The 26,883-nt window shown below is 34.9% G+C and overlaps 2 protein-coding genes and 1 long non-coding RNA gene across 3 annotated transcripts in view; 1 reads left to right on the top strand and 2 right to left on the bottom strand.

The window, feature by feature from the left end:
- The first annotated feature begins 62 nt into the window (after positions 1-62).
- On the top strand, positions 63-4,838 carry LOC141377021 (uncharacterized). Its single transcript, XR_015506070.1, has 3 exons — positions 63-120; positions 2,482-2,725; positions 2,827-4,838. It is a non-coding gene; the product is annotated as an uncharacterized LOC141377021 (long non-coding RNA).
- Positions 1,691-12,433, bottom strand: qrfpra (pyroglutamylated RFamide peptide receptor a). Its single transcript, XM_087279498.1, has 6 exons — positions 11,824-12,433; positions 8,752-8,910; positions 8,568-8,629; positions 5,688-5,923; positions 2,814-2,911; positions 1,691-2,730 (listed from the first exon to the last, which is right to left on the bottom strand). Exons 1-6 carry the CDS (start codon positions 12,161-12,163, stop codon positions 2,357-2,359), a joined length of 1,269 nt encoding a protein of 422 aa, XP_087135624.1. The 5' UTR covers positions 12,164-12,433; the 3' UTR covers positions 1,691-2,356.
- Positions 12,434-13,485: 1,052 nt separating this feature from the next.
- The window catches only part of pald1b (phosphatase domain containing paladin 1b), a 45,169-nt gene continuing 31,771 nt past the window's right edge, over positions 13,486-26,883 (bottom strand). The window contains exons 21-22 of the transcript XR_015505192.1: positions 13,912-14,019; positions 13,486-13,577 (exon numbers count right to left, since the gene is read on the bottom strand). The gene's annotated coding sequence lies outside the window, so the exon portion shown is untranslated. The remainder of the gene's footprint in view (positions 13,578-13,911; positions 14,020-26,883) is intronic.

The following is a 26,883-nucleotide window of genomic DNA, read 5'->3' as shown; positions in this document are numbered from 1 at the left end:
GGTGCCCGAGAATATGCCTGAGCGCTGCTATAGTATATTGGGCAACTGCCTGACTGTAAAGCAATGCCAAGTTACAAAAACGGTTTATACATATTTTGGTTCTACACGTAAGATTTAAAGGTATGTTAGAAAAAAATTAATGATCGTAAAATATGTATTCGTAAATACATATACGTTATATATTACACGTAAATATGTGTAATAACCTGAAGACCAATACACGCACATACATTTTTACGACTGGTTAAAATGAAAATACTCTTATTTATAACTTGTTGTCAGTTACATGCTTTATGAAAATCTCGAACGATTTAGGAAACAGGTAGTATTGTTAGACGCTGTGAAAATTCAAATGTCTAAAGCTAACGTTAGGTGTCAGTCGCGAACACTTATTTCTGTTTATTTGCTATTTGCTTTTTACTTTTATGCAGGATGTAAATTTACACATTTACAGTATTAAACAATTTTAAATTATCGACAGAGACAGCGGAAACCAAAGAGACACGACAATGAGAACAGTGCAGTGTAGCATTTATTTAAAAGTATAGTGCGTTAATCATTGCAATATGCAAAAATAAAAACTGTATGGGTGGAGCATTTTATTTACACAGCAGAGACCTGGCATCAAATTATATACATTAGTTTATTATATTATAATCATCATAAATATAATACATTAATATAAATGCAATGTTTTTTTTTGTTTGTTTTTTTTTGCAGTACTGTCCATGTAAGGTTTTTCCACATAAAAATGTATACATATAGTTCAGAATGCAGAAAATTTGCTATTAAAAAAACCCTTGAAAATATTTTCCAGATTTTTCTAAAGAACACCAGGCAGTTCAAAATAAACAACACTCCAATCAACCATCTCTATGCAAAAAGAGTCTCATCCAGGTCACTTCCAGTATTAAAGAAACTATCATTCTGTCTGTTGTACTATATGTAAACATGCTTCATATGACATGTCTTTCTCAGGAGAGTATTAAAAATTAACATGCATGTCTCCTTTTTTGTTAAAATTCTTAACAATTCTGTAAAGGGTTGTAATGATTTAAAAGTTTAAAATAACTAGAAAGATGTTTTAAATTGTTAAAAACTGATAGTCAAGTATATATATATATATATATATATATATATATATATATATATATATATATATATATATATATATATATATATATATATATATATATATATATATATATATATATATATACAATCAGGTTTGATTGTAGTAATAATATTAGGGGAGAGCGGGACGAAAGTAACATTTTTCATTAATTTTCCTTCAGCTTATTTATTTATTCATCAGGGGTCGCCACAAAGGAATGAACGGCTAACTTATCCAGCATATGTTTTACACAGCGGATGGCCTTCCAGCTGCAACCTAGTACTGGAAAACATCCATACACTCTCCTTCACACACATACACTACGGTCAATTTAGCTTACCCAATTCATATTCATATAGCGCATGTCTTTGGACTGAGCTTGAAACTTGAAACTGGAGCACCCAGAGAAAACCCACACCAACAGGAGAACATGTAAACTCCACACAAAAATGCCAACTGACCCAGGCAGGACTCGAACCAGCATCCTTCATGCTGTGAGGCGACAGTGCTAACCACTAAGCCACTGTATCACCCAACGTTTTTCATAAAAACCTCTTTTTAAAAGATAATGTTTTTAACAGAAATTTATTTTTGCTGTGGTTACTAGCTCACAAGAGAGGTGACTTAAAACCAGGTGTTAGAACACCTCCAATATTACTTCACTTCAAAAGTAGCACATTGTTACTTTTGACCCCATCGGCAAGGGACGAAAGTAACACACTGGGTGGGTCAAAAATGACACAACAAAATTAGCTAGATTTACTGATTTAATATTGCTTATTTTAAATATATTTAATTATGACCTTGTTAATGTTACTACAAACATAAAACTGATAGTAAAGATATAAATATTATTACAGATTATTTTCATGTCAGATTTGATCTTTTGACACAGATGATCAAAAAGCATCACAATTTCCACAAATATATTAAGTAGGACAACTTTTTTAACATCCTAAGAAAAGTCCCTTGAGAAAATCAGTGTATTTGAAGGATTTCTGAAGGATCACGTGATACTGAAACTCTGATGAAGGCTGCTCATCTTTCAGCTTTGCTTTCACAGGAATACATTATTTTTTTAAAATATAATAAAAATAGTTTGAGTTACTGTTAGTGTAGTAATATTTCTCAATATTTGTGTTGTTTTTACAGTATTTTTAGTGAAATAAATGCAGCCCTGGTTATCATGAGAAACTTCTTTTTAAAACATTTGATATATACATAGATGTATATAATTATAGATCAGTCTCTAATACATCCTGCATGCATCCTATTGTTCTCCACAGACATTCTCTCCTCTAGAAATGACATAGACGTTCGCATGTTTGATCTTGCGTATTGCACCTGATCGATTATATGTATTCTAGGCATGACGGAGATCTCTTCATCTTGCCTGGCAGACTTACAAAAAAGCACTTTTGATTTGTCCTTTACGTCCACACGGTGGCTGGACCTCCTAATGCAAACAGAAAGCGTGGACATGCAGTTCTTCTGGAAGTTTTCATTCATAAAAGCATAGATAATGGGATTGTTGAATGAATTTGAAAAGCCTATGGCCTGTGCGACAGCTATAATCATATTAACTGTGACGTCATCATACTTCTTGTTCAGGTAACCTGAAAACAAAAACAAGTAAACAGGAGAGTTAAGAGGACTGTAAAATGCACAGATATTTTACTGAACACTGAAATGTTCTTACTGTACTCAAACAGGATGTGAACTGTATGAAAGGGAGCCCAGCAGACAGTAAACAGCACGACAATGGTGACCATCATCTTGATTGCTCTTCGCTTCTTTCTGAAGCATAAAGAGGGATTAGGTACATCATTTACGTACAGTTGTGTATTTTCTATCTGATATATGCTAACACTTACACTTACCGGCCACTTTATTAGGTACACCTTACTATTACCTGGTTGGAGCCCCTTTTGCCTTCAGAACTGCCTTAATCCTTTGTGGCATAGATTCAACAAGGCGCTGGAAATATTTCTTAGAGATTTTGATCCATATTGACATGATAGCATCATGCAGTTGCTCATTTTTTGGCTCCACATCCATGATGCAAATCTCGCGCTCCACCAGATATCAAAGCTATTTGAGCCATTTGAGCAGTCATGTTCAAGAAACCAGTCTGAGATGATTCGTGCTTCATGACATGGCGCTACATTAGCCATCAGACGATGGGTACACTGTGGTTATAAAGGGATGGACATGGTCAGCAACAATACTCAGCTAGGCTGTGGCATTGACACAATGCTCAATTGGTACTAATGGGTCTAAAGAGTGCCAAGATAATATCCCTCACACCATTACAACACCACCAGCAGCCTGAACCCTTGATACAAGGCAGGATGAATCCATGCTTTTATGCTGTTTATGCCAAATTCTGACTCTACCATCCGAATGTAGCAGCAGAAATCGAGACACATCAGACCAGCCAACGTTTTTCCAATCTTCTATTGTCCGATTTTGGTGAGCCTGTGCGAATTGTAATCTCAGGTTCCTGTTCTTAGCTGACAAGAGTGACACCCGGTGTGGTCTTCTGTTGCTGTAGTCCATCCGCCTCAAGGTTCGATGTGTTGCGCATTTAGAGATGCTCTTCTGCATACCTCGGTTGTAACGGTGTGGTTATTTGAGTTATTGTTGCCTTTCTATCAGCTCGAACCTGTCTGACCATTCTTCTCTGACCTCTGGCATCAACGAGGCATTTGCGCACACAGAACTGCTGCTCACTGGATATTCTCTCTTTTTGGACCTTTCTCTGTAAACCCTTGTGATGGTTGTGCTTGAAAATCATAGTAGATCAGCAGTTTCTGAAATTCTCAGACCAGCTGGTCTGGCACCAACAACGATGCCATGTTCAAGGTCACTTAAATAATTTTTTTTCCACATTCTGATGCTTGGTTTGAATTGTTTAAGCATGCCTAAATGCATTGAGTTCCTGTCATGGGATTGGCTGATTAAAAATTTGACTTATGAGCGGTTGGATAGGTGTACCTAATAAAGTGGCCGGTGAGTGTATATTCCAATGGTACTTCTCTGAAACAGATGACAATAACTGATCTGTGGAAGTAACAAAATGATCCTTTATTTTTCATATGGAAATATATTTTAACTAACTGACAGACATTTAATAACAGACCTGATGTAAGGACAGATTTACCACTCATTCTTTTAGATATCAATTTCAATTTCCATTTAATTTCAACAGGATTAAAAGATTAGAATCAATATAAAGTAATATAGTCCTTTAAGAAAAACTACCAAATTAGACAAAAAGACTGAGCTTCTATTGTTAAACTCTTCATTTTGAGCACAGTTGAACAAATATGCAAATATTTATCGATAAATGTCAAATTATCAATTATTCAAACAATTAATAACAATAAAGTCAGTAAAATATAATATTATTATTAAAGAAAATGAAAATTAATGATCTTATAGTGAGTCATTCTTTAAAACTATTAATTCAAAGCACGCATTCATTTAGGAATGAAGCAAATGATGACCTTTATTGAAGGATGGTTGCATCACTTTCTCAAAATATGATGAAAAAATGCAAATTAATTTAAAACAAAACTTCATGTTGCATGATTTCAAGGATTGGAAAACTGGTAAATATTTTTCCATGTGTTCCAGGATGCATTGGAACCCTTTCAGAGATTGTTAATCACTTGTATATGTGTTTGTTAAACCCCTTTTGCATAAGTTTAACATTTTTTTCAAAAAGAAAAAAAATAATAATAAAAACACTGTACCCAAGATGCTGTACAGAAAAGTCCCCCAATCAGTGAACGATCGAAGAATGTCAAAAATCTTTAGCTCCACCCTCTCCCTTTGATGCACATTTTACAAGAAACCTATTTATTTAAATATTTAGTTTCTATTAAAATCAATAACTTTAAATGAACGATCACCATTATTCATAGTTTTCCTTATAGTTCTTAAGTACAAAGACATACCCTTTTTTTTTTTGCCAATTTCCAAATACTGCTTCAAAACAAAGTTTTATTAGTACAATACACATAGTTAAGGTTTTAAATGAAAAATATGTTGTTTGCACACCAGCTTACAATCGGTGCGACTAATCTGTGAGTTTTTTACTTTAACACTGCAGTTTTGACCCGATACAACCTGTGTTGTGTTGATATTCAGCCTATTATCACAGTATTCAGCCCATTATCTATTAAAAAACATATAATAGACAAGAATCAGTTATTTATTTAACAGACCAAGGCCAAACCCATGTTTTTAACACTAGAGACCAGATTTTTATAAAGCCTAAAGCAACAGAATGGTGAGAGAATATCCAGGTCTATAACTACATGGGACTACAACTAGTTAGGAAATAATCATTTGCAATTAAATTTTGTAAAATATGCATCAATTCACTCTCAGTTGTGTGTTTAATATGGCTAAAATCCTAATCTTCCTTGTCTTTACCTATTCAGAATTAGTTGAATTATGTTAGAAATTCCGTATATCAATTTAAAGTCAGAATATAGTGAAAAGTTTGCATTATTTTTGGTTATTTAATATTTTATTGACCTATATGGCCTGAGATAGCAATTACCTGGCTATTTTGCTGACCTCCCTTTGATTCATAGCATTGAGGACTGAAGAGTCTCCAACTTGTTTGCGGATCCAGAGCTCAATCCCGATTCTGGTGTAGAGTATGAGCATGGCTGCGAGAGGCAGCAGAAAGAGGAATACTAGGATGAATGTTGCATATCGTTTCCTGTGGGCACTCGACCTCCAGCGCTCCTGACAGCACACATGATGGTTATCATACAGAAAGTCATATTTCACCTGCACATAGAGTAGACAGAAGAGATGTAACAAATTAGCACGTATGAAAAACATTAGTAATATAGCTGTGGCATGCAAAATTATCATGTGAATGATTTTATAAAGACATGACAGCTTTTACATTGTAAATAACTCGTGCTTTGTTTCAAAAATGAACACAGAAGTTTTTATCAATCTGAGTTAATTCAATTCAATTTATGTTTATTTCTATAGCGCTTTTGCTTTGTGGATTGTGTCAAAGCAGCTTAAGATAGAAGTTCTAGTAAATTGAAGCTGTGTCAGTCCAGTTTTCGGAGTTGAAGTTTAAATTAGGTGAGTTCAGTTCAGTGTGGTTTAAATTTTACTGCTTAAAGTCCAAACACCGAAGTCCCAATCCAAGCAAGCCAGTGGTGACAGTGACGAGAAACAAACTTCCCCAATTGACGAAAGTGAAGGAAAAAAAACCTAGAGAGAAACCAGGCTCAGTTGGGCATGACCATTTCTCTTCTGGCCAAACCTCTTGTGCAGACCTGCAATCTAGGTGCTGCAGGCTGGAGAAAGCTAGACGTCCATCATGGAGAAGCTGCAGGTGTGAGTAGGTCAGCAGCGTGTGTTCAGGCTGGCCCAAAAAGACTCGTCTGTCACTGGGGTCTTTCAGGAATCAGTCTCATGCTCTCCACTCCTCCATATATGCTCCGGATATGGCCTGATCCAGGATTATGGATACCTTGACATCATTTCTTCACAGGCTGTGGATCTCATCAATAGCGCTGCATAATCTCTAGAGGCCTCAGGATGAGTATCCCCAGGTTAAGTTAAGACAACTTCTAATGCTTTTGTTCGAACAACATAATAGATTAGGTGTGTTATTAGTAACAATTATTATCATTGTTTTTAATCATTTAGAATTTGTATGATTAATACTAATATGTATTTCCTTTCACTAAAAATATTTAAAAACAATTCTGCATAAAATTTGTAATTATGTTCAGGATCAGATTTTTCTTCAGTCTTTAAAAAAAAAAGTTCAAAAAAGAAATAAAAATCTTAGTCTGAAGAACATTTAAAAATCTAAAGAGCATTTTTTTAATATAACAATTTATAAATAGTTTCTTTATATAGTAAAGGCTCTTTATGATTCATTACCAATCATTTACCAATCATCATTACCAATAATAAAAATAAATAAAATAAAAAATATGTTAATTTCTGTACTAAATACAGTATAATTTTTATACGTTTTTATTATTTAAAATTCAAATTTACTACCTACACTGTGAAAAAAAAAATCCTTCATTTATTTGTGCTCTTGAATTGAATTATAAGACCTTGATGTTTCTTCCAACAGCTTTTAACCTTGAAAACTGAAAAAATACTTTTGTTAACATTTTTACTAGTTTAAAGTGATATATTGTCTGGATGGGTCGAAGCAGTGGCGCAGTAGGTAGTGCTGTCGCCTCACAGCAAGAAAGGCGCTCGGTCGAGCCTCGGCACAGTTGGCATTTCTGTGTGGAGTTTGCATGTTCTCCCTGCATTCGTTTGGGTTTCCTCTGGGTGCTCCGGTTTCCCCCACAGTCCAAAGACATGCGGTACAGGTGAATTGGGTAGGCTAAATTTTCCGAAGTGTATGAGTGTGTGTGTAAATGTGTGTGTGGATGTTTCCCAGAGATAAGTTGCGGCTGGAAGGGCATCCGCTGCGTAAAAACTTGCTGGATAAGTTGCCGGTTCATTCAGCTGTGGCGACCCCGGATTAATAAAGGGACTTAAGCCGACAAGCCGTCAATGAATGAATATTGTCTCGGTTGGTGTTGGATATTAAGCTGCAAAAAGCTTGTAATAAACTGCTAGTCCATTTTCTGTTGTATTTGCAAACTTATTTCTCTCCATATAATTTTTTTATATATTATATTATTTCAAACTACTAAAATGTCAATAAAAGTCATTTGGTTTAACTGTAGAGTTGAATTTTTAATATTAAATTTTGACAGAAAATGAGGTCAAGGTCCTATAATTCAATTCACAACCATCAATAAATGGAAAACACTTGTGAATCACAAAATACAGAAACTGTTAATTAACAGAATTTTTTTTTTTTACTCAGACATTATGCAATTTTGGATGCACCATTCATTTCATCATCCAGTACTATGCAAAGCATTCTGGGTGATATAAATCTGCAGCAAATTTAATTAATCAAGCCAATTTTATCAACTTGTGTTCACATTACACACAATATTAAAAAAGAAAAGAGAAATATACATTCAAATAGAAACAAAGGTTTTTGATTTTTTGTTTTTCTGCAATGAAAGTCATAGGGAACCAACCATGGGCTTATCCTTATTTTTCAAAATATCCTTTTGTGCTAAACAGAAGAAATAAAGGTGCAGATGAAAAAACGATGACAGTTTTTTTTTTCTATTTTTTAATCATCCTCGTAAATTGATAGTCAGCATTGTTGATAGAAACCACTGCACTTGCATAAATTTTGTTTTGCATAAACAAGTGAAACCTGGAGTAATCTTTTTGTAATGGTAATGCACCCATAAAAATGTGCACATCGGTGCTGCGGTGCCAGTGACTGAATACAAACTAATGTTTGGACAGAGATGTTTTGAATGAAAAAAGGTTCAAATGGAACATTTCAGCCAAATAATCCAAAGAGTACCTCTAATTGTTGAACAAAAAGCATTGGTGATCCAACCATCATGGCTGCGATCCAGACAACCCCTAACAGAGAATGAAACTCCATTATTGAGGTGCTTTATGCACAGATGCATGATCAAATACTGCCAAACTGAATAAAATGTGAATAAACAATGGAAGGGTAATGGTTGTGAAAAACTACACACCCAGCATTCGATATGCTCTTTGTGGGGTGCATTGTCTTTTGATTTTCAGAGGATGTACGATGCCCTGGTATCTTTCCACAGCGATGCAGGTCATTGTGAGGATGCCGGTCACTACAGCAGTGGTCTGAACAAACGGGACAGTTTTACACACCAGCACACCTGCAAGCAAAAGTCAACCTTCTCAGACTTTTGTTTTTATTGAATTAATAAAGAACTTCAAAGACAACAAACACATATTACACAAATACACATCATTGCATTTTTACTACATTATAATAACATGTATTATTATTGCATGTAAATATTATTTCTTTTGAAAGGACACTATATACTGTGGAATCTCAATTTAATTTTTTATATAAACCAAAAAGCAGAGATGCTCCAATCGACTGGCCGAGACCAGTATTGATCGGTACTCACTAATCTGGCCGATCTCATGAACTGATCCCAATTGTTTATTTATGAGTATATAAGCAGAGGACATGTAAGAACTGAAATCTATTTTACATATCACAATTGAAAGTTCTGTATTTTCAAAAATATTGCAAGTTCATTGAAACTTTTGGCTGCAAATATCAGCAAAAAAAAAAAAAAAAAAATTGAATATTTAATAAAATTAATTATTGTAATAAACAGTAGTTTATGGACCTATTTCCTTTTAGTAAAGAAGTAATGGATTTATAGGTGTGCATTTTAACTTCTTATCAGTGGTGAAAAGAGTACTGAAAAATCATACTTAAGTAAAAGTACCATTACTTGCCTAAAAATGTAGTGCAAGTATAGTAAAGTAGTTAGTAGTAGTAGACATTTAAGTACTAAAGAGTAGTGAGTAGTGAGTAGTGAGTATTGTGAAAAGCTAATGCATTTACATATAATTTGTATGTAAACTTTACATTCTGTAGTGCATTTAGGGATTACTCAGAAGGCACACAACATCATAAGACATTAAAATCAGGTTAGATTTAGGTGGTGATGTCAGGTGACCAAAATTCAATGTCTATCCAGCATGCCCCATTAAATGATGTTGATATTTGGTTGATTTTAGGTTGTGTTAGAAAGGGACCAAAATTCAACGTCGAGCCAACAACTTAAACCAACGTCATTGATGTCAGATATTGTTATTTATTTGTCAAGTATGGTAACCCAAATCCAACATCTGATAGACGTCATAATGTTAACGTCCACACAACATCAAGCTGCAACATCATTACTGTTACATACATTAAAACAAATTTGGTAGCTTTTAGGTTGGACATTGACATCGTTGGCCTGACGGTGGGTTCAACACAAAATGCATTACCAAACAAAACGCAATGTCCCCATGAAATTGGAGTAAAATATCAATCTGGGGTTATGTTGACGTCTTGTGCCTTCTGGGTGTTTAAGGCCGTTTAGGTCATCATACAGTAAACATCCGTCATCTTCTCATCAGTGACATGCATTTAAACTGTCTCTTGGTAGATGTGTGTACAGATTTTGGACAGCTTCTTGGACACTTTTAATGCTTCCAAACAGTTTGTTGCTATTATAAATCGCCCATGTCTTGAGGTTGTTCATTATGATGCGATTTACCTTCTATGTGCGATTTGATTAGACTTGCAGGACTGATTTTTCTAATCCCCGTAGACAAGGAAAAATAAAGTAGTGACAGCAAGTTAAAGGAAAGTAATGGAGTAAAAGTAACACTACTGCACTAAAAATGTCCTCGAGGGAAAGTAAAAGTACTCATTTTAAAAAAACTACTTAGAAAATCACAATTCCTGAGCAAAACTACTTAACTACAGTATTTGTAATTGTTTACTTTACACCACTGCTTCTTATGCATCAAATATGCGCTCCAAACTTCACTGAGATATTGAATTCTTCTTCCACCATTTGCAGTGTTTCCAAATTGCTTTGTTAGTGATTTTTCTAATCTGTTTTATCTATTATTGTCTGTAACGCTGCTTCTGACCATGGTATGTCCACACTAAATGGTTATGAAAGATGTGTTTAAGGAATTATATGCAACATCTTTAATTTATTCTCTTAGGTAAGGCAAGATCTCCACTTAAGTACTATATTTAGAGTGACATGCTTTATGCATTATAAAGCTTAAAGCATCAGAATTGGTACTATTGACTGATCACCATGACATGGCATTGGTACTCGGTATCGGCTGCAAAAATCCTGATTGGAGCATCTCTAGAAATAAGTTTATATACTGACAACTCCTTAATTATTCTGTAATGTAATAATGTGCAATGATTGTAAAGCTGCTTTTAAAAAGTAGTTATTGTGAAAAGTGATATATATATATATATATATATATATATATATATATATATATATATATATATATATATATATATATATATATATACATACACATACACATACATAAACAAAGAAACTTGGATTGAAATTAATTCTTTTACAACCAAAGCAAGATTTGTGAGTAATAATGTGAAAACAGTCATCAAGAATCTACATTCTAATATTTAATATCTAATATTTGTGAAGATTTAATGGATTGAATTTACCTCAAATTAAATTCTGATATTGGCTTTGTTGTGAGTATTACATTGTTAGTATTTCCTTAGGGAAAGGGAGTGGAGCAATGTTGTCTGTCAGAGAGCCATAACAAACATGCAGAATGCATAAGTGTGTGTGTGTGTGTGTGCATGTGTGTAATTCAACAAACCATCACATGATTAACAGTACAGAACAGAACACTTGATATTAATTATGATTATCCACATCATCTAAGAAATTTACTATGAGGAAGCCATGGTTATCAGCTGCAAATAAATAAATAAATACACACTACATCAGAATATTTTCAAGCTGTTTTTATAATAAAACGGGTTGAAAAAAAAATGAAAAACATTTTATGATATGGCTATTATTATTTGATCAATACCATGAACTACCCTATCATTAAGACACTGGAATAGCCTAGTAGTTATCAAATTCATCAATCAGTCATTATTTCATCATCATCATTTAACAGATTAATTAGAATGAAATCAACCCTAAAAGTTTTCAACGACAACAACATCACAGCGATGCACCGTTTTAAGTGATACTCACCGCCGAACCATTCAGAAGAGATGTTCTGCAGGAGAGTGAATGGGATGCAGAAGAAAGAGATGAGCAGGTCGCTGACGGCTAGAGAGCAGATGAAGATATTTGTGGCGGTCTGAATCCCTCGCTTTCTTAACACAATATACACAACGACACTGTTTCCGACGAGAGCCAGCAGAAAAATCACCGTGTACACGATAACAAACGTAGTTTTGGCGCCAGCGGGCAACTCCGGGATGTAAACCAGCGGCTCGATCTGGTACGTCTCGATGAACTCCTGACGGGTAAGATTGTAAAACTGCAGTAGTTGCTCCAGCACTTCAGGAGTAATCTTCTTATCCCCCATGTATAATGCTCGTCTTTGAAATGGGACCAGAAAGAAATCAAAGTTTTACAGCTGTTGTTAGTCAGTTCTGCTCTTCGCGCCTCTTCACACTGAATCAGCAGCAGGAGTATGCGGAGTATTTCTTCTGACACATCGGCTGTGTCTCTACACCTGTTTGAGTATTTCACACTCGCTGTCTAAACACGCTGTACAACACACTGAGTTTGAAAACGAATCACTGGAATTCGACACTTCAAGAATGGATGAGATGTAGCCCAGGTTACAATTTGTTTATTTAATAAAAAACAAACGAAATTAAATAGGTAAAGAAAATACGGAATAAAGCCTATAAATATAATTCAATGACAATGTAAACTACTAATAACATAATTGTCGTCATTATTACAACTGTTAGTTGCTATAAAAATGAAATAATAAAAACAATAACCTTAATTTAATCAGCTAAATTCATTTAAAGACAGATCTCATTAAGAGGCAGCATAAAAATCAAAAAACAGTATGGATAATCACAAAACTTCAGTTTGTGTTGAGACAACATAAAAAATTAAGTTGTCCCCAAAAAAACTCAAGAATTGTGGTGTTTCATTCATTTTCCTTCAGCTTAGTCCCTTTATTCGTCAGAGGTCGCCACAGCGGAATGAACTGCCAACTTATCTAGCACATGTTTTACACAGTGGATGCTCTTACAGCCGCAATCCAGTATTGGGAAACACCCACACTACTGCCAATTTAGTTTATTCAGTTCACCTACTGCATGTCTTTGGACTGTGGGGGAAACCGGAGCACTCGGAGGAAACCCACGCAAACACAAGAAGAAGCAAATTCCACACAGAAGTGCCATCTGGTCCAGTCAGGACTTGAACTAGCTGGACCTTGAACCAGTGACCTCAGGTGCTAATCACTGAGCCACCGTGTTGCCTCTGTGTTATTTTAGCCCATTTTAAATAAGTAGTTTGATCGAATTATAATTTTTTGAGTATATAATAACACAAATATTAAAAAATACAACATATAAATCAAGAAAACAAGCAAATACCTAAAACAAGTACTGTATTGTACTATTAACTAAATCAAATAAAATAGAAAAGTCAAATAAAAAAATCTAAAATAAAATAATTAATTAATAGTCATAATAATAATAATATTAATAATTCATTCAATTATTTTCTTTTCGGCTTAGTCCCTTTATTAATTAGGGTGGCCACAGCGGAACGAACTGCAAAATTATCCATCACGCTTTATGTCGCAGATGCCCTTCCAACTGCAACCCATCACTGGGAAACACCCATACACACTCATTCACAACGGTTAATTAAGCTTACCCAATTCACGTCTACCACATGACTCTGGACTGTGGGGGGAATCGAACCAGCGACCTCCTTGCCTTGAGGTGATTGTGCAACCCACTGCGCCCCTGTGACACCATAATAATAATAATAATAATAATAATAATAATAATGGATATGATTAAATATTTTTACAAAGTAAATTGCAAATTGTGAGTTTAAAAACAGATTCTTGCATTAAAGATTCAAAACTTTACATTGACATTACATTTAAAATGTTCAAAATAGTACTTGGAAATAAACAAGATATCATCTTGACTGTGTTCTATAGTATTCATTTTATTTATTTTTATTTACTTATTCTTTATTTATCAATACTTTATTTTAATTCTTTTATTGAGATTTTTAGTTGGTTGATCTGTTTTTGTCTCATTGTAAAAATCTACTTCTTAATCAGCTCACCTCTAAATTAGAAGCAGTTTACATCAGCTTCAGTCAAAGCTCACCGTAGATTTGTCATCACTACATTTTGTGGTCATCTGGCACTTATTCAATATTCATTTCGATCTCCTAAACCAAATCATCAAAGAAGGCATGTTTATATGAAAGAAAAAATTAAACAAAATTATGCTCAAGATGCAAGACACAAGCTGGAGTCTGAATTCATATCTGTTTGATCCTATACAGCTTAAAGAAATTTAAATTAATTTCCTAAATTTCCTATTCGGTGTTACCCTAACAGGGGTAGTAATTGGAAATAAAAACTCTTTAGCCATTTGTCTATGTTTAATTTGATGCTAGGCACTTATGCTAACTGCAAATCCACATATGGCTCTTTGTGGTGGGGATCTTAATTTGGAACTTGGTACATTTCTCTTTCTTTATGCGTATAAAGCTTAATACAGACAGAAGTGCCCCTGTGATAATCTGTCAGATGTTGTCTGTTCTGGACCAATAAAAGGTGCACCCCAGGATCTTCCATTTACATTTGCCAAATTGTAAAAAATGTTAAGTTGACTGAAGCCTTATTAAATACAGTACACACATCTACCCTGACATATGTATCATATTTGTTATACTGTTTAAAGTTACAAAAGAAATAAACCACACACACGCACACACACGCACACACACGCACACACACACACGCACACGCACACACACACACACACACACACACACACACACACACACACACACAGAGTAAATCATACAGACAAGGCTTAAGGCTATCCTAGACTAAATTGCACATTTGAGCTGTCTAAATTGAAAATAACTAGCAGTTAGATCTTAAAATACAAGGCTTATTTCATCTCAAGATGTACACTGGTAACATGTTTTTCTAAACCATTTTTATAAAAGCTGCTTAAATGCCCCAATTTAAAGAAGACATACAGTCCCGGCCTAAAGGAACTATCTACTTATTCTCTCTTTTAAGTCTCCTAGAGTTAAACAGTTGACTTGAACCATTTTTGAACCCATTCAGTAGATTTTGTTGTTCTGACGAGGTCACTTTTAGCTCAGCTTAGCATAATTAATTGAATCACATCAGCACATAAGCATTCCATTGAAAAAGAGCTTAGACAGTTTTAAAGCTCAGGTCTTCTGTAGTTACATTGTGTAAAAACATCAACAGCAAATGAAAAGTGATTATTTTCTAGGCCAAAATATCAAGGAACTTTACTGTCATTCTTTGTGAGAGTCATCGGCTGCTTTCAGAGAGCACTTTGAAACCATGGAAACATGAGAGACGCGCTATTGCACTCCATAAGATAACTCAATAGATTTAGTATGATTTGACGTGTTCAAGCAACAACCCATCCTTTTCCATTCAGAGAAGTTAATAATAGTCCTTATAAACAATTCATTTATGAAGTAAGTAGCGCAGGGGCGGACTGGCCATCTGGCAATTCTGGCAATTGCCAGAAAGGCCGGAACATCTTTTAAATGTGGGCCGGTCAGCTATTTTTTTTATTTATTTTTTCATATGTATTGTTTTTTTACATGTAAGCAGCTTTTATCTCTTGCAAGATGTGAATATTATGATGATGATTATGATAATAGTAAGAATATTAATCAATGTTAAGCACAGGCCCAATCGGCAACGACCGGCTGGTTTCGAGATGGGCCGACCCAATCAGAGGTTATGCAAACATAATCAAAATCTGGCAAGGATGTCAAACACACAGTGAGTGCAACAAATTGATAGAGATAGACCATAAAAAGAGAAAGGCAGTCAAGTCAGACAATGCCAAATACATCAAATGAACTGAACTAGTCTCGAAAGGGGGCAGTGCAGTGGCGCAGTGGGTAGCGCTGTTGCCTCACAGCATTAAGTTCGCTGGTTCCCTCAGCTGGGTCACATACATTAAATGTTTAAATATCTCTTAAATATGTTACTGCTTATATAATTTTACCATCTGTACACCAATATAAGCAGCGAATGTGCGTGTCCGTGGATGGGGCTGTGTCGGTGTGGTAATGTGGGCTGGTGTGGCTACAGTGCCATGGCTGATTCTTAGTCCCAGTCCGCCCCTGAAGTAGCGTTACTTATCAAACACTGAAAAATAAGCAGAACTCATATTGTTCCTTGCATAAAAATCATTGCAAACTGAAGGGTATTTATAAAGTATAAACCTATAAATAAAGTAATTATGTTTAAATTGTTCACTTTGTTCTTAAAATATTTCTTGCATAAATTGTATAGTGTAGATATCTGAAATGGTTAAAGTTAGTAGTAACTAAAAGGTATGTTAACTAATAACCTTAACCTTTCTGATTGTGATTGCAATGCAATAACGAATAACGTGCACCTTTTGTAATGCTGCTTTGCATTAAGCAGTTTTTTAAAAGATAGCAGTAAAACTTTGAAGTAATTATTGTGAAAAGCTCTATACCAGAGATGCCCACTAACCATGCTAACCTTTGATTTGGCTCACCCTCCCGTTTGAGAAGAAAGTGAGAATGATGGGGCAATTCAATTTAACCTTTTGTTTGTTTGTTTGTTTGTTTGTTTGTTTGTTTGTTTGTTTGTTTGTTTGTTTGTTTGTTTGTTTTGTCATTTCTTTTGTTTTGTAAATGAATCAAATTTTTAAAAATGTAAATACTGTCACTCGATGGATAGAGGACAATGGCGGGTGCAGTCTTTGGTGTATTCAGCATTGAATTCCATGGTGTTATTACTGGGATTGTTAATGCTTTCACTGTAATAAATTCATTTAAATTCATATATTTTATATAGTGCATTAATTAATATAACTTAATTTTAAATATTAAGAAACAAATTAGGAAATTACTCATGAAAATTTTGATGTATTAGTTTGGTATATTTACCTTTGGCCCACACCTATCAGTCAAGTTTAGATTTTGTTCCTTCATAAGAAAATTTTGGGCACCCCTGCTCGGTACAAACAAACTTGAATTGAATATTATTTCATCAATCTGCTTAATTGTTGCATTATACACAGCAACTGTAACAACTCACCCGGGATGGACTAGGTTGCAACAATGTAATTCTTCATTTTAAAAAGACAAATGTGGCTACCAACAACCACTAATTTACTGACCCTCAAACAAAACTGACTTTTCTGTATCTTTACATGGTTTAAATTGCACCTATTTTACCCCTTTTTCAAAATTTAAGATAAGTCTTTTGTGTCTCCAGAATGTGTCTGTAAAGTTTAAGCTCAAAACACTCATCAGATTGTTTATTATACCTTTCAGAATATTGGGATTTTCTGCTCTGAACACTTGTGGCCTGTGCCTTTATTGCTGGTTCTCCCCGCCCACCTTTCAACATTCCTGTCATAGTGTGCCTCGATCTCCGCCTCAGCTGCATCTGATAAACAGCACAGTGTCAGACATGAAGGAAGCAGATGATTTTGAGAAATACTACAGTAAGAACTTTCTCAATGATTATTTGTTGTATTTGTTGTGAAGTTAATTCAAGCCTTTCTGCAACGATGAGTCACACACAATGCTATTACAAAGTTCATGCACGCAAAAACACACACACACACACACACACACACACACACACACAGCTTGCTCATTTAACTTTGCACTGTTTTTGCACAGCAAATGTGACAGGATACACGTTAATATCCACTGCTGTATGGATATTTGTTATGTTGATGTACAAAATAAACCTGATTTAACTTCCACAAACTGGGATTTTGCTTCAAACGAGCTTACCCGTCAGAAGTTCATCGAGACGTACCAGATCGAGCCGCTGGTTTACATCCTGGAGTTGCCCGCTGGCGCCAAAACTACGTTTGTTATCGTGTACACGGTGATTTTTCTGCTGGCTCTCGTCGGAAACAGTGTCGTTGTGTATATTGTGTTAAGAAACCAGAAAACTTTTATAATTGTACTGACATATGGCTGTAATGATAAAGTAAAGATGGTAAAATCGCTGTAATTCCTTAAAAGCATGCACTGTTTCAAAAGCGTTTTAAACTTGTAAAACTCTGTCTTGATCACATTTGATGATGACTGATGATCACAGAGAGCTAAACAAATCTTTCAATCCCAGTTGCTTTGCGCACATCCTGTCTTGTTGATATGGTTATACGCGTTACTACGGAGACGTTAATACACAGCTGTCAATCAATTACTTAACATTTCGGAGGACCTTTGGATCCTATTTTAACATCAGGGAATTTCAAAAAAAGAGACTTTTTGTCTTTAAATCACTCCAATATGACCGTGGCACACACTACACCATACACACAGTTCTGTCAAAACAGGTTACAAAAGATGATTTTCGTGATAGGTGCCCTTTAATAAATGAATGCTTCAACAAAAATGATTAGTAATGCTGTTTTTTAGATTTTAGGCTTTTTTATTTGAAGACAATAAATTAACCCATCATACCACATTATGAAGAAGAGGGGTTTCCTGTCTGTGGATTTGAAGCTTGTTTGGTGTCTTTTATCTCTGGTTCAGTGATGATGTTTCTATCAATATGGAACCAGTCAATCATTAAAAAACTTTCACAACAGAACCTTGACAACCAGCAGGAGCAGCTCGAGCATCATTAGTGGCTCTGTGTATTATTGCAAACTCTTTAATAAGTAAGCTAGTAATTGCAACTCTGAGAGGTTTCACAATAAAAAAATACATTAAAAAAAAACATCCTCTGAGGTGCACTTCAAACATATCAAAAGCCATTTCTAAGAGGTGTACTCTGTCCAATCTATATATGAAGACAACACACTGCTAAACTTGGTGGGTGAACATAGTTTACACTATGCACAAGATAAGGTGATAGTTAAACATTTTTGCTTGTCTTTTCACAAAAACAGGGAAAACGGTTACATCATGGCTTAATATTGATAAGAATATAGTTATTTTTAATCACAAAGTTTGCTCTTATGTTTTATATTACATTAAAAACTCAATTGACCCCCAGAACATCTACATTCATCGACAGAAATAAATAATTTTATTAAGCAAGGACACTTTTAAGGATTTGTTCATCTCAAATATAAAATTATATAATTCGTTACTCACCCTCATGTCAACCCAAGCCTAAAAGCAATTTGTTCATCATAACAGCAACACAATGAAGATATTTTGAATAAAGTCTGTGAGGAAAAAAGTATACTGAAAGTCTGTTCACCCAAAACACAGTTTAAAAATCTGAGCTGTTTAACAGTTTAAGTCCCCTGAATAGACAGGATCACTTTACATGATGAATAGATTTAAAGGTGCCATAGAAAGCACTTAAATAATATGTTTACATTGTTTTGTCATATTTAAATAGATGATATGTGAACTATAAATGCAAAAAAATCGCCTGAAATGGTTTTATATGTCCATTTACAACACTGGAAATCGTCTATATAAATAATATGCTCTGTTTTTACCATATTTGTAAGGGTCATGAATATTAATGAGTTCTGCTCTGATGCTCCTGCAGCTCAAGTCAGTCACTGATATTCAAACAGCATGATGTTCTCTAAAATAAATGCATGCAATTAATCATACTTCAGATGCTAAACAACATTTTAACAAAATGAGTAGATGCCTTGTCAAATGACAATTATTTCTACTGAGGTGTTGGAGAAAGTCACATAAGCAAGGAGAAGGTGAGCTCTGTAAGCAACCTGATGTCCTAGTTTGCTCCTGAGTTTTGTGATGGGGGTGAAATATTTACTAAATTAGGACTTTAATTGACAAAAGAGATTAATATAGATGTATTTAGAGTTGCATTTTGTGGGTTTAATGTATGTAAAAACAAGGGCAAGAATTAATATTAACCTCCAGGTAAACTCATACTATTATCACAACATCTGAATGATGATCAAGCTTATGAAGTGTATCATAAAACATGGATATACAATTTTTTTTCATCCAGTAAAATCACAGTAAAAACTGAATGATATGACACAATTCATGCACTGCATTAAACCAAGAAGATATGAGAGTTATATAGTTTGAATGGAGAAAAGTGTAATAGACAATGTGGCGACAGAAGCCCCACCTACTAGTATGGAAGCCAATCATTGATTGCTAGAGACGGGGGAAAATCTCAGACCAGACGTGTGCTTTTACAACATTTTCTGTGGTCAACAAACACAATGGAATCTCAGCATTAACTTTGGCACCCTGAAAAAATGCAGATTAGGTTTGATTTTAATGTAATCGTAAGCTTGGACAATTTGATGTTTTCCCATACTGACAGAATGCCTAAGTATACTGCCAGAGAGGCGTTTCAAAGATGGCCGCCAAGAGAAATAACTTTGCTTAAAGGGACTTTGATTAAACATAGCATGTGTTTGTTGTCTCATTACAATCATACACGGAAATACATAATATAAACATTAAACTATTAAAAGATACAGTTAAACAAAATATTTGTCTCAATAACTAGCGATCTAGTCCATTCAGATCGCTGGAGAACTACAGATCTGCCCCAAAAGAAACTACAAATCCTGTCATGTACCACACAATCACACCTGTTCCAGTTCTCCTTTGATTACACACACACACAGCTGGTAGGTGCTCAAGACCTGATTACACAGACTTGATAAACAGCACACACACTTACAGACATTGCTGAGTCATGCTGGTTATTACCCTGTAACTTTATGAAGCAGTTTCTGGTTTAGTCTCTCCATGTATGCATTTTTCACAGCTGGATTAACCTGTTTGCCTCTGTGAATGACCATTGCCTGCCTGACTACTCTTATTAATTAAAAACTGCACGAGGATCCTCAACCCTGTTGTCCAGCATCCTCAAGTTACATAATGTCTCTGTGATGCTTTGACAAGACAGTGTGCTAGTTCTGTTACTCGATAAAATGTGAAAATTTCTTCAATTCTTATTAACCATACACCTCATTTAAGAAATTTTACTCAAATCGCACCAAAAAACATTGGGACGATGGAACCAGATGTGCTAAAATTTTCAAAATAAGAGTCCCACATTTATAATAATTCTTTTCAAACTGGGACTTTTAAACATAACCTATGCTAACCAGGAAACGTTGTGGCTAGTAAAATGCTGTTGGGGCATGCATAATAGTGATTCAGAGTGTCACTTACAGTCAGTGTTTTTTGTATTTTTCTTTAGTATTTTATGTAAATGAGAGCTATATAAGGAAACAATGGCGTTTGAGCCTCATGTCATTTCCATTATGTTATTCGTATTTACAGTTTTCCATATGGTGCCTTTAAACTTTATTCACATGTGCGCGTTGGCTCAATCATGCTTGCCTGATGTGTGTTGGTCTTGTGTGTTACGTGCTACATTTTTATTATACAATACTGCAGATTCACAATTAGAGAAAGCATAAGGGCCAATATGGATCATGTGTGCCTTCATAACTGAGTAAATAATAACTTTTAGCACATTTGGGTGAATTTGCACTTTCAGACTGAAGGTTTCTGTTGGTTGTGAGTTGCTACGGAGCAGTTTTGGGGCATCAACAAACTGCAGCACTAATGAGGGAACATGTGAGCTTTGAGACGTGTGTCAAGTGCAAGGTCCTGTAAGCAACCAGAGCAGATCATTAAAAATCCCTTTTCCTTTTTTTAATATGAAGAAGTCTTCTTTTTATATTTTCATTTCCCAGGCTCATTTAATTAGAGCTTGCAGAGCTTTTCGACTTGTATTAATAAAGCTATTAATATTGCGATGAGCCTTCGAGGGGTTAGAATATATTTAGGATCAAAGTGCTTCTCATTGTTGGATGAGGATCGTAAAAGTGTGTATAATCAGCATCTTGAAAGTAAACCACAGAAAAGGAAGCAGGTGTATTATTTGTTGGCTACAAAGTTCACACTTTTCATCTGATGAAATGCTTCGTCATTTAAATGGATTTCTCAGGTAAAATAGTAAAGTCCTAATAGATGACATATAATTCTTCCAGAAAACATACCTAATGACATTTGCATATTTAAAGGTGCTGTATGTAAGTTTTAAAATTTTCTAAAGCATAAAAATACTATGGTATGATTGCAAATATTTAGGAAACATGCCAAGTGAACATGCTTCTTTATCTGAAAAACTATGCTAAAGTCAGATATTCTGCTTTGTAAATGTGCTTTGTTTTGGTCCCTTTAACCCGGCCAATGCCAGTTTAGCCAATTATATTTCAGCACCCTAAGATGTCTTGGTGTGATTCATTCAGTCATGAAGGTTCTCAAAGCATGCATCGCCAAATGCGACCTCTGTTGGACAGTATCAGACTCCGAAATGAAACACAGATTCAGAGTTCGACATGAAGTGTTAATTAATTAGCAAATAATATAAATATCACAAACGTAAACATTAGGTGAGCAGGTTACATTGTAACACTGTGTCCAAACAACATGCTATGTGACGAGATTTGCAGTGATAACCAACAGGGCTGTTTGCACCAAACGAAACATGACAGAAATTTAAACACAGCCATTCAGAAGCAGACTAGTGCACTTACTGCACTCCACTAAAATAGTAAGGTTTACAATCTAATTAATACATATTAAGCCTCTTCATTAAATGTACGTCCCCTTAATAAATTTACATACACAGTTCTGAAGTTCAATTTCAAGCAGCTTGTTTTATTTTTAAGATCTGAGGTAAACTGCCTGCTGCTGCTTTCAGTAGTATGGCAATAAATGTCATGTAAAATGGCATTCAAACTCACATTATTAGCATTTAACACTGCATAAAGCAAATAAAGTGATCATTGTCAGTTTTCTGTTCCACTTCATATATTTTAGATGTTGGTTAGGACAAAAATGTTAATATGGAAAAAATTATTTAGAACACGATTTAAATCAGCCTTTGTTAGTGTCGTCAGTCTGGCAACCTGCTCTTGCGTGTGTTTTGAACCAAGGGTGCATTGCCTGGTTCAACCACTGGGTGTCAAACTTACATACTGCACCTTTAAAATAATTCTGTGCTTTCACAGCACCATTTTTGTAATTGATACATGGATAATTTGTTTATCTTTAAATTAAAATAGTTATTCTTCTGTGTTAGCAAATAGAATAGAATCACCACGACGTGACACTCTAGAGCGATTTGGGAAACACTAAATAGCGCGGCCATTTTGGAATGAAAATTCCAATAGAACAACATAAGTCTGTAAAATAAACTATTAAAAGTGCTGATGATTGTGATAGTAAGTGTTGTATTGTTGTCTTTTATGGTTGTATCTCAGCTTTAATGCGCTTTTTAAATAAATAAATAATAAACAAAGCAGCTGCTTGCCATCGCAATAGCAATAAGATCCCATGGGCAGCCAATCCCTTTCACTCCAAAATAGCGGAATCCGGGGCTGTTGCTGTTGCAATGGAACGTTCTATTGAGTGTCGCCTCTTGGTCATTCTAAGCTCTTTGGTGTTAGTTCATATTTACTAAGTTCACTTGCGTTTTTTTTTTAAATGGGAACTTTCTGTAAGTTAAAACACTTTAAAGTTCACTCAAATAAAGCAAGAACAAATTCACAGTGAAATCAGTTTTAAGAGGGAACGTTATTATATGCGTAAGATTAAATTATTACCTCTCAGTTATCTTGACAGTACAGCAGAGGTAAAAAGAAAAAAAATAGAGGAAAAAAGATGAAAGTCCTTCAGGATCATTTAGATCAATGCGTCTGACAGCCCCATCCTCATTATACAGACTATTAAAAACTCACTTCGACTGAAATGACTTCTGAATTCAGAGCTGAGCTGCATTTCTACTCTCACTCTCTCAATTATATTGTGCCCTGAAAGCAGATTCAGATTCAGGAAAAGGTCACTGGACTGCATAGAGAGTTTGACCAGCTGTTCAAAGACGCTACAGACCATCACATGAACAACCTCATGCGAGACCCCCATCCTAATGTGTGAAAGGCTCTGCTATAATTTCTTTCATAAAGACCCTTTTTTAAATGGGTCTAAAATATTATTAAAAAAATATTTGATGTGAAGTTACATTATTTAATTTTACCCGCTCCATATTTAATCACTTATTTACATATTTACTTTAATCACATTTTATCATTTACATTTATTTTTACTATTATTTGTTTCATTTCCACAGCAGAATGAACTGGCAACTTATCCAACATATGTTTTACACAGCGGTTGCCCTTTCAGCTGCAAACCAGTACTGGGGATCCATACACTCTCATTCACACATACACTATGACAATTCAGTTTAATCAATTCACCTATCGCACATGTGATTGGACTGTGGGAGAAACCAGAGCACCTGGAGGAATCCCACTCGAATATAGGGAGAACATGCAAACTCCACACAGAAATGCCAATGACCTTCTTGTTGTGAGGCAACAGTGCTAACCACTTAGATCTCCCGAAACAATTATTAGGTTATTTTAATTACATTTAATTTATCAATTTGGTGCTAAATTAATGCTTATTTATCTTAAAACAATGTTAGATTGTTTATTTCTGTCTTATTTTTTTCTTTTGAGTTATTCCCTTTTAAATTAGGGGTCTTCTTTTACATTACTCAACTCAACTCAATTTATTCTAGAGCACTTTCAACCAACCACAATGGGTACTAAAGTGCTGTACATAAAAACACATATACATTCAAACGTACAAAGAACCAAAGTACATAAACTCACAACACATGATTAAAAGCTAAAGAAAATAAGTGTGTTATCAGTGACCTTTATAAAGACTCCATAGTAGGAGATGTTCTTACTGAAAAAGCTCTATCACCTCGACATTTCAAGCATGATCGTGGAACTTGCAAATAGAGTCGATCCTTAGAGAGAAGAGATCTCACGGGTTGGTGTATATTAATTAGCTCAGAAATATACTCAGGGGCCATAGAGGGATTTAAAAACATTCAACAGTACTTGTACTGAATTGGATTGGTAGCCAGTGTAGGGAAACCAGTACAGGTGTGATGTGCTCTCCTTTTTTGTGCCTGTTAATAGCCTGGCAGCTGAGTTCTAGACCAGCTGCAGACGGGAGAGAGAGGTCTAACTCACACCCAGATACAATGCATTGCAATAATCTAGATGAGAAGAGATAAAAGCATAAACAAACTTGGCAAGAAACTATTTTTGACAGCCGCATTAATTTGGTGGTCAAATTTAAACTCAGAGTCAAAAATAACACCAAAACTTTTCTATTATTATTATTTTTTTTTTAGGGGTTTTCACCTTTATTGATTGGACAGTGGAGATATAGAGACAGGAAATTGTGGGGAGCAGAATTAGGGGAAGGATCAGCAAATGACCTTGAGACGGGAATCGAACTCGAGTCGGTGCGAGCACCTCAGTGCTATGTCTCGATGCACTAACCACTAGGCTATTGGCGCCGACAACTCTAAAAGTTGTTACAGAGGAATGCATTTTTCCAGGAAGCAATGACAGACGGTCATTAGAATCCAAACCATTTTGACCAAAAACAATGAATTTACATTTGTCATCATTCAGTTGGAGAAAGTTATTTGCTAACCAACACTTCACATCACTTCACATTACTTTTATTTTGTATTAATAGTAAAAAAAAAAAAAAAACATTAGAAATATATATTTTTTCACAGCAGCACCATTTTGCCTCCCTACAAAATGCTACAATACAATTTCATTTTAAAATCTAAAGAATCTTTGTGGAATGCAAAGTTTCCATGGTCCTTCCCAAAACCATCAGTGCCAACAGCAGTAATGTTTCCTTTCTATCACTGATTCTCAAGCAAATGCACAGCACTTATGTAAGATTTAGCTGAAATGGCAGGAAACTGTTTGTGCTGTCGAATTTATAAAATATCAGCACAAAAAGCCAACTTTAAAATATAACTTTACAGACGGATAAAAAATAGACACTCTAAATGCTGAACACTGAAAAGAAGCTGAAAACAGAAGAAGCAGAAGAAAGTTTGAGTCTCCTGCAGTAAAGCGCTGGCCTACTGTCCTGAAACAAGCATAATCAAGGCATGATACGAAGAGGACACTGTACAGTACAACACACTACAGTATGCATGAGATACAGTTTCTCCAATGCACATGCATCTTCACTGATCCTGCAGTGCCAAGCCGGGTTCAGTTTAACTTACTCACAATCCTCAGAGCGCAGACATCAGAGAAACAACAATACATATTCTGTGCCTTTCAGACAGAATTCAGACTCTTATGTGGCTTCCTTTCTAATAGCAAATCCACAAATCAGATGTAAATCAGCTGTGTTCATTCAATGAGAATTTTTTGCATTATACAGCTTGAATGAGCTGCATTAATTTATTTAGTCACTTGATTCTGGCAGCATTATCACTCAGATGATGTACAGTCAGCTATTAGGTATTGCGATATAAAACCTGTCTAAATTAAAAAAAAGTTTGGCCCAAAAATTATTAAAATATTATTTTAAACGTGAAAATTTCTTGATGAAATATTTTTAAGACTGACTTACAGACAAGAAGCGTATTTGTGCACATTTGGTGGTTTGGCAATTGTTGAGTGAGTGATGGGGGGGGGGGGGGGAGGGGGTGGAGGTCCCTATGGCCAGTTCGCCCCTGATACTCATGACAAATTTGAAAAATGTATTTGTTTTAAGGATTTAACCCTTTAATTTTGCTTACATAATGACACTTGTCTTATTTCTCACACAAATGCCTTATTCTTTATTCATTTAAGAAGCTAAGCTGGTTTATTATTATTATTACTAAAGTCTTAAATAAGTCAGTTATCGGAATCAGCACTAATTTTGATGCATTATAATACATTTATATTTATATTTACACACACACACACACACACACACACACACACACACACACACACACACACATACATATATATATATATATATATATATATATATATATATATTAGAATATCATTAAAAAAACTAAACAATCACTCATACATACAAACAATGACATCCATGTCAACACTCATACTTTGCAATACATGCTCATTGTCAATACATACTCCTGGATACAATTCTGGGGGGGGGGATTGGTCAGTTGGTCGGTCA

This window comes from Danio rerio, chromosome 13 (genome assembly GCF_052040795.2).
Source record: "Danio rerio strain M-AB ecotype USA chromosome 13, GRCz13ab, whole genome shotgun sequence".
NCBI lineage: Eukaryota > Metazoa > Chordata > Actinopteri > Cypriniformes > Danionidae > Danio > Danio rerio.
Note: the sequence above shows the minus strand (reverse complement) of the source record. Positions and strands in the feature narration are given on the sequence as shown.

Coding starts and splice junctions, on each gene's coding strand:
- qrfpra (XM_087279498.1), bottom strand. CDS start 12,163: ATGGGGGATAAGAAGATTACTCCTGAAGTGCTGGAGCAACTACTGCAG. Junction 8,630..8,751: donor AAGAGCATATCGAATGCTGG/GTGTGTAGTTTT, acceptor ATTCTCTGTTAG/GGGTTGTCTGGATCGCAGCC. Junction 2,731..2,813: donor TCACATCCTGTTTGAGTACA/GTAAGAACATTT, acceptor TTTTGTTTTCAG/GTTACCTGAACAAGAAGTAT.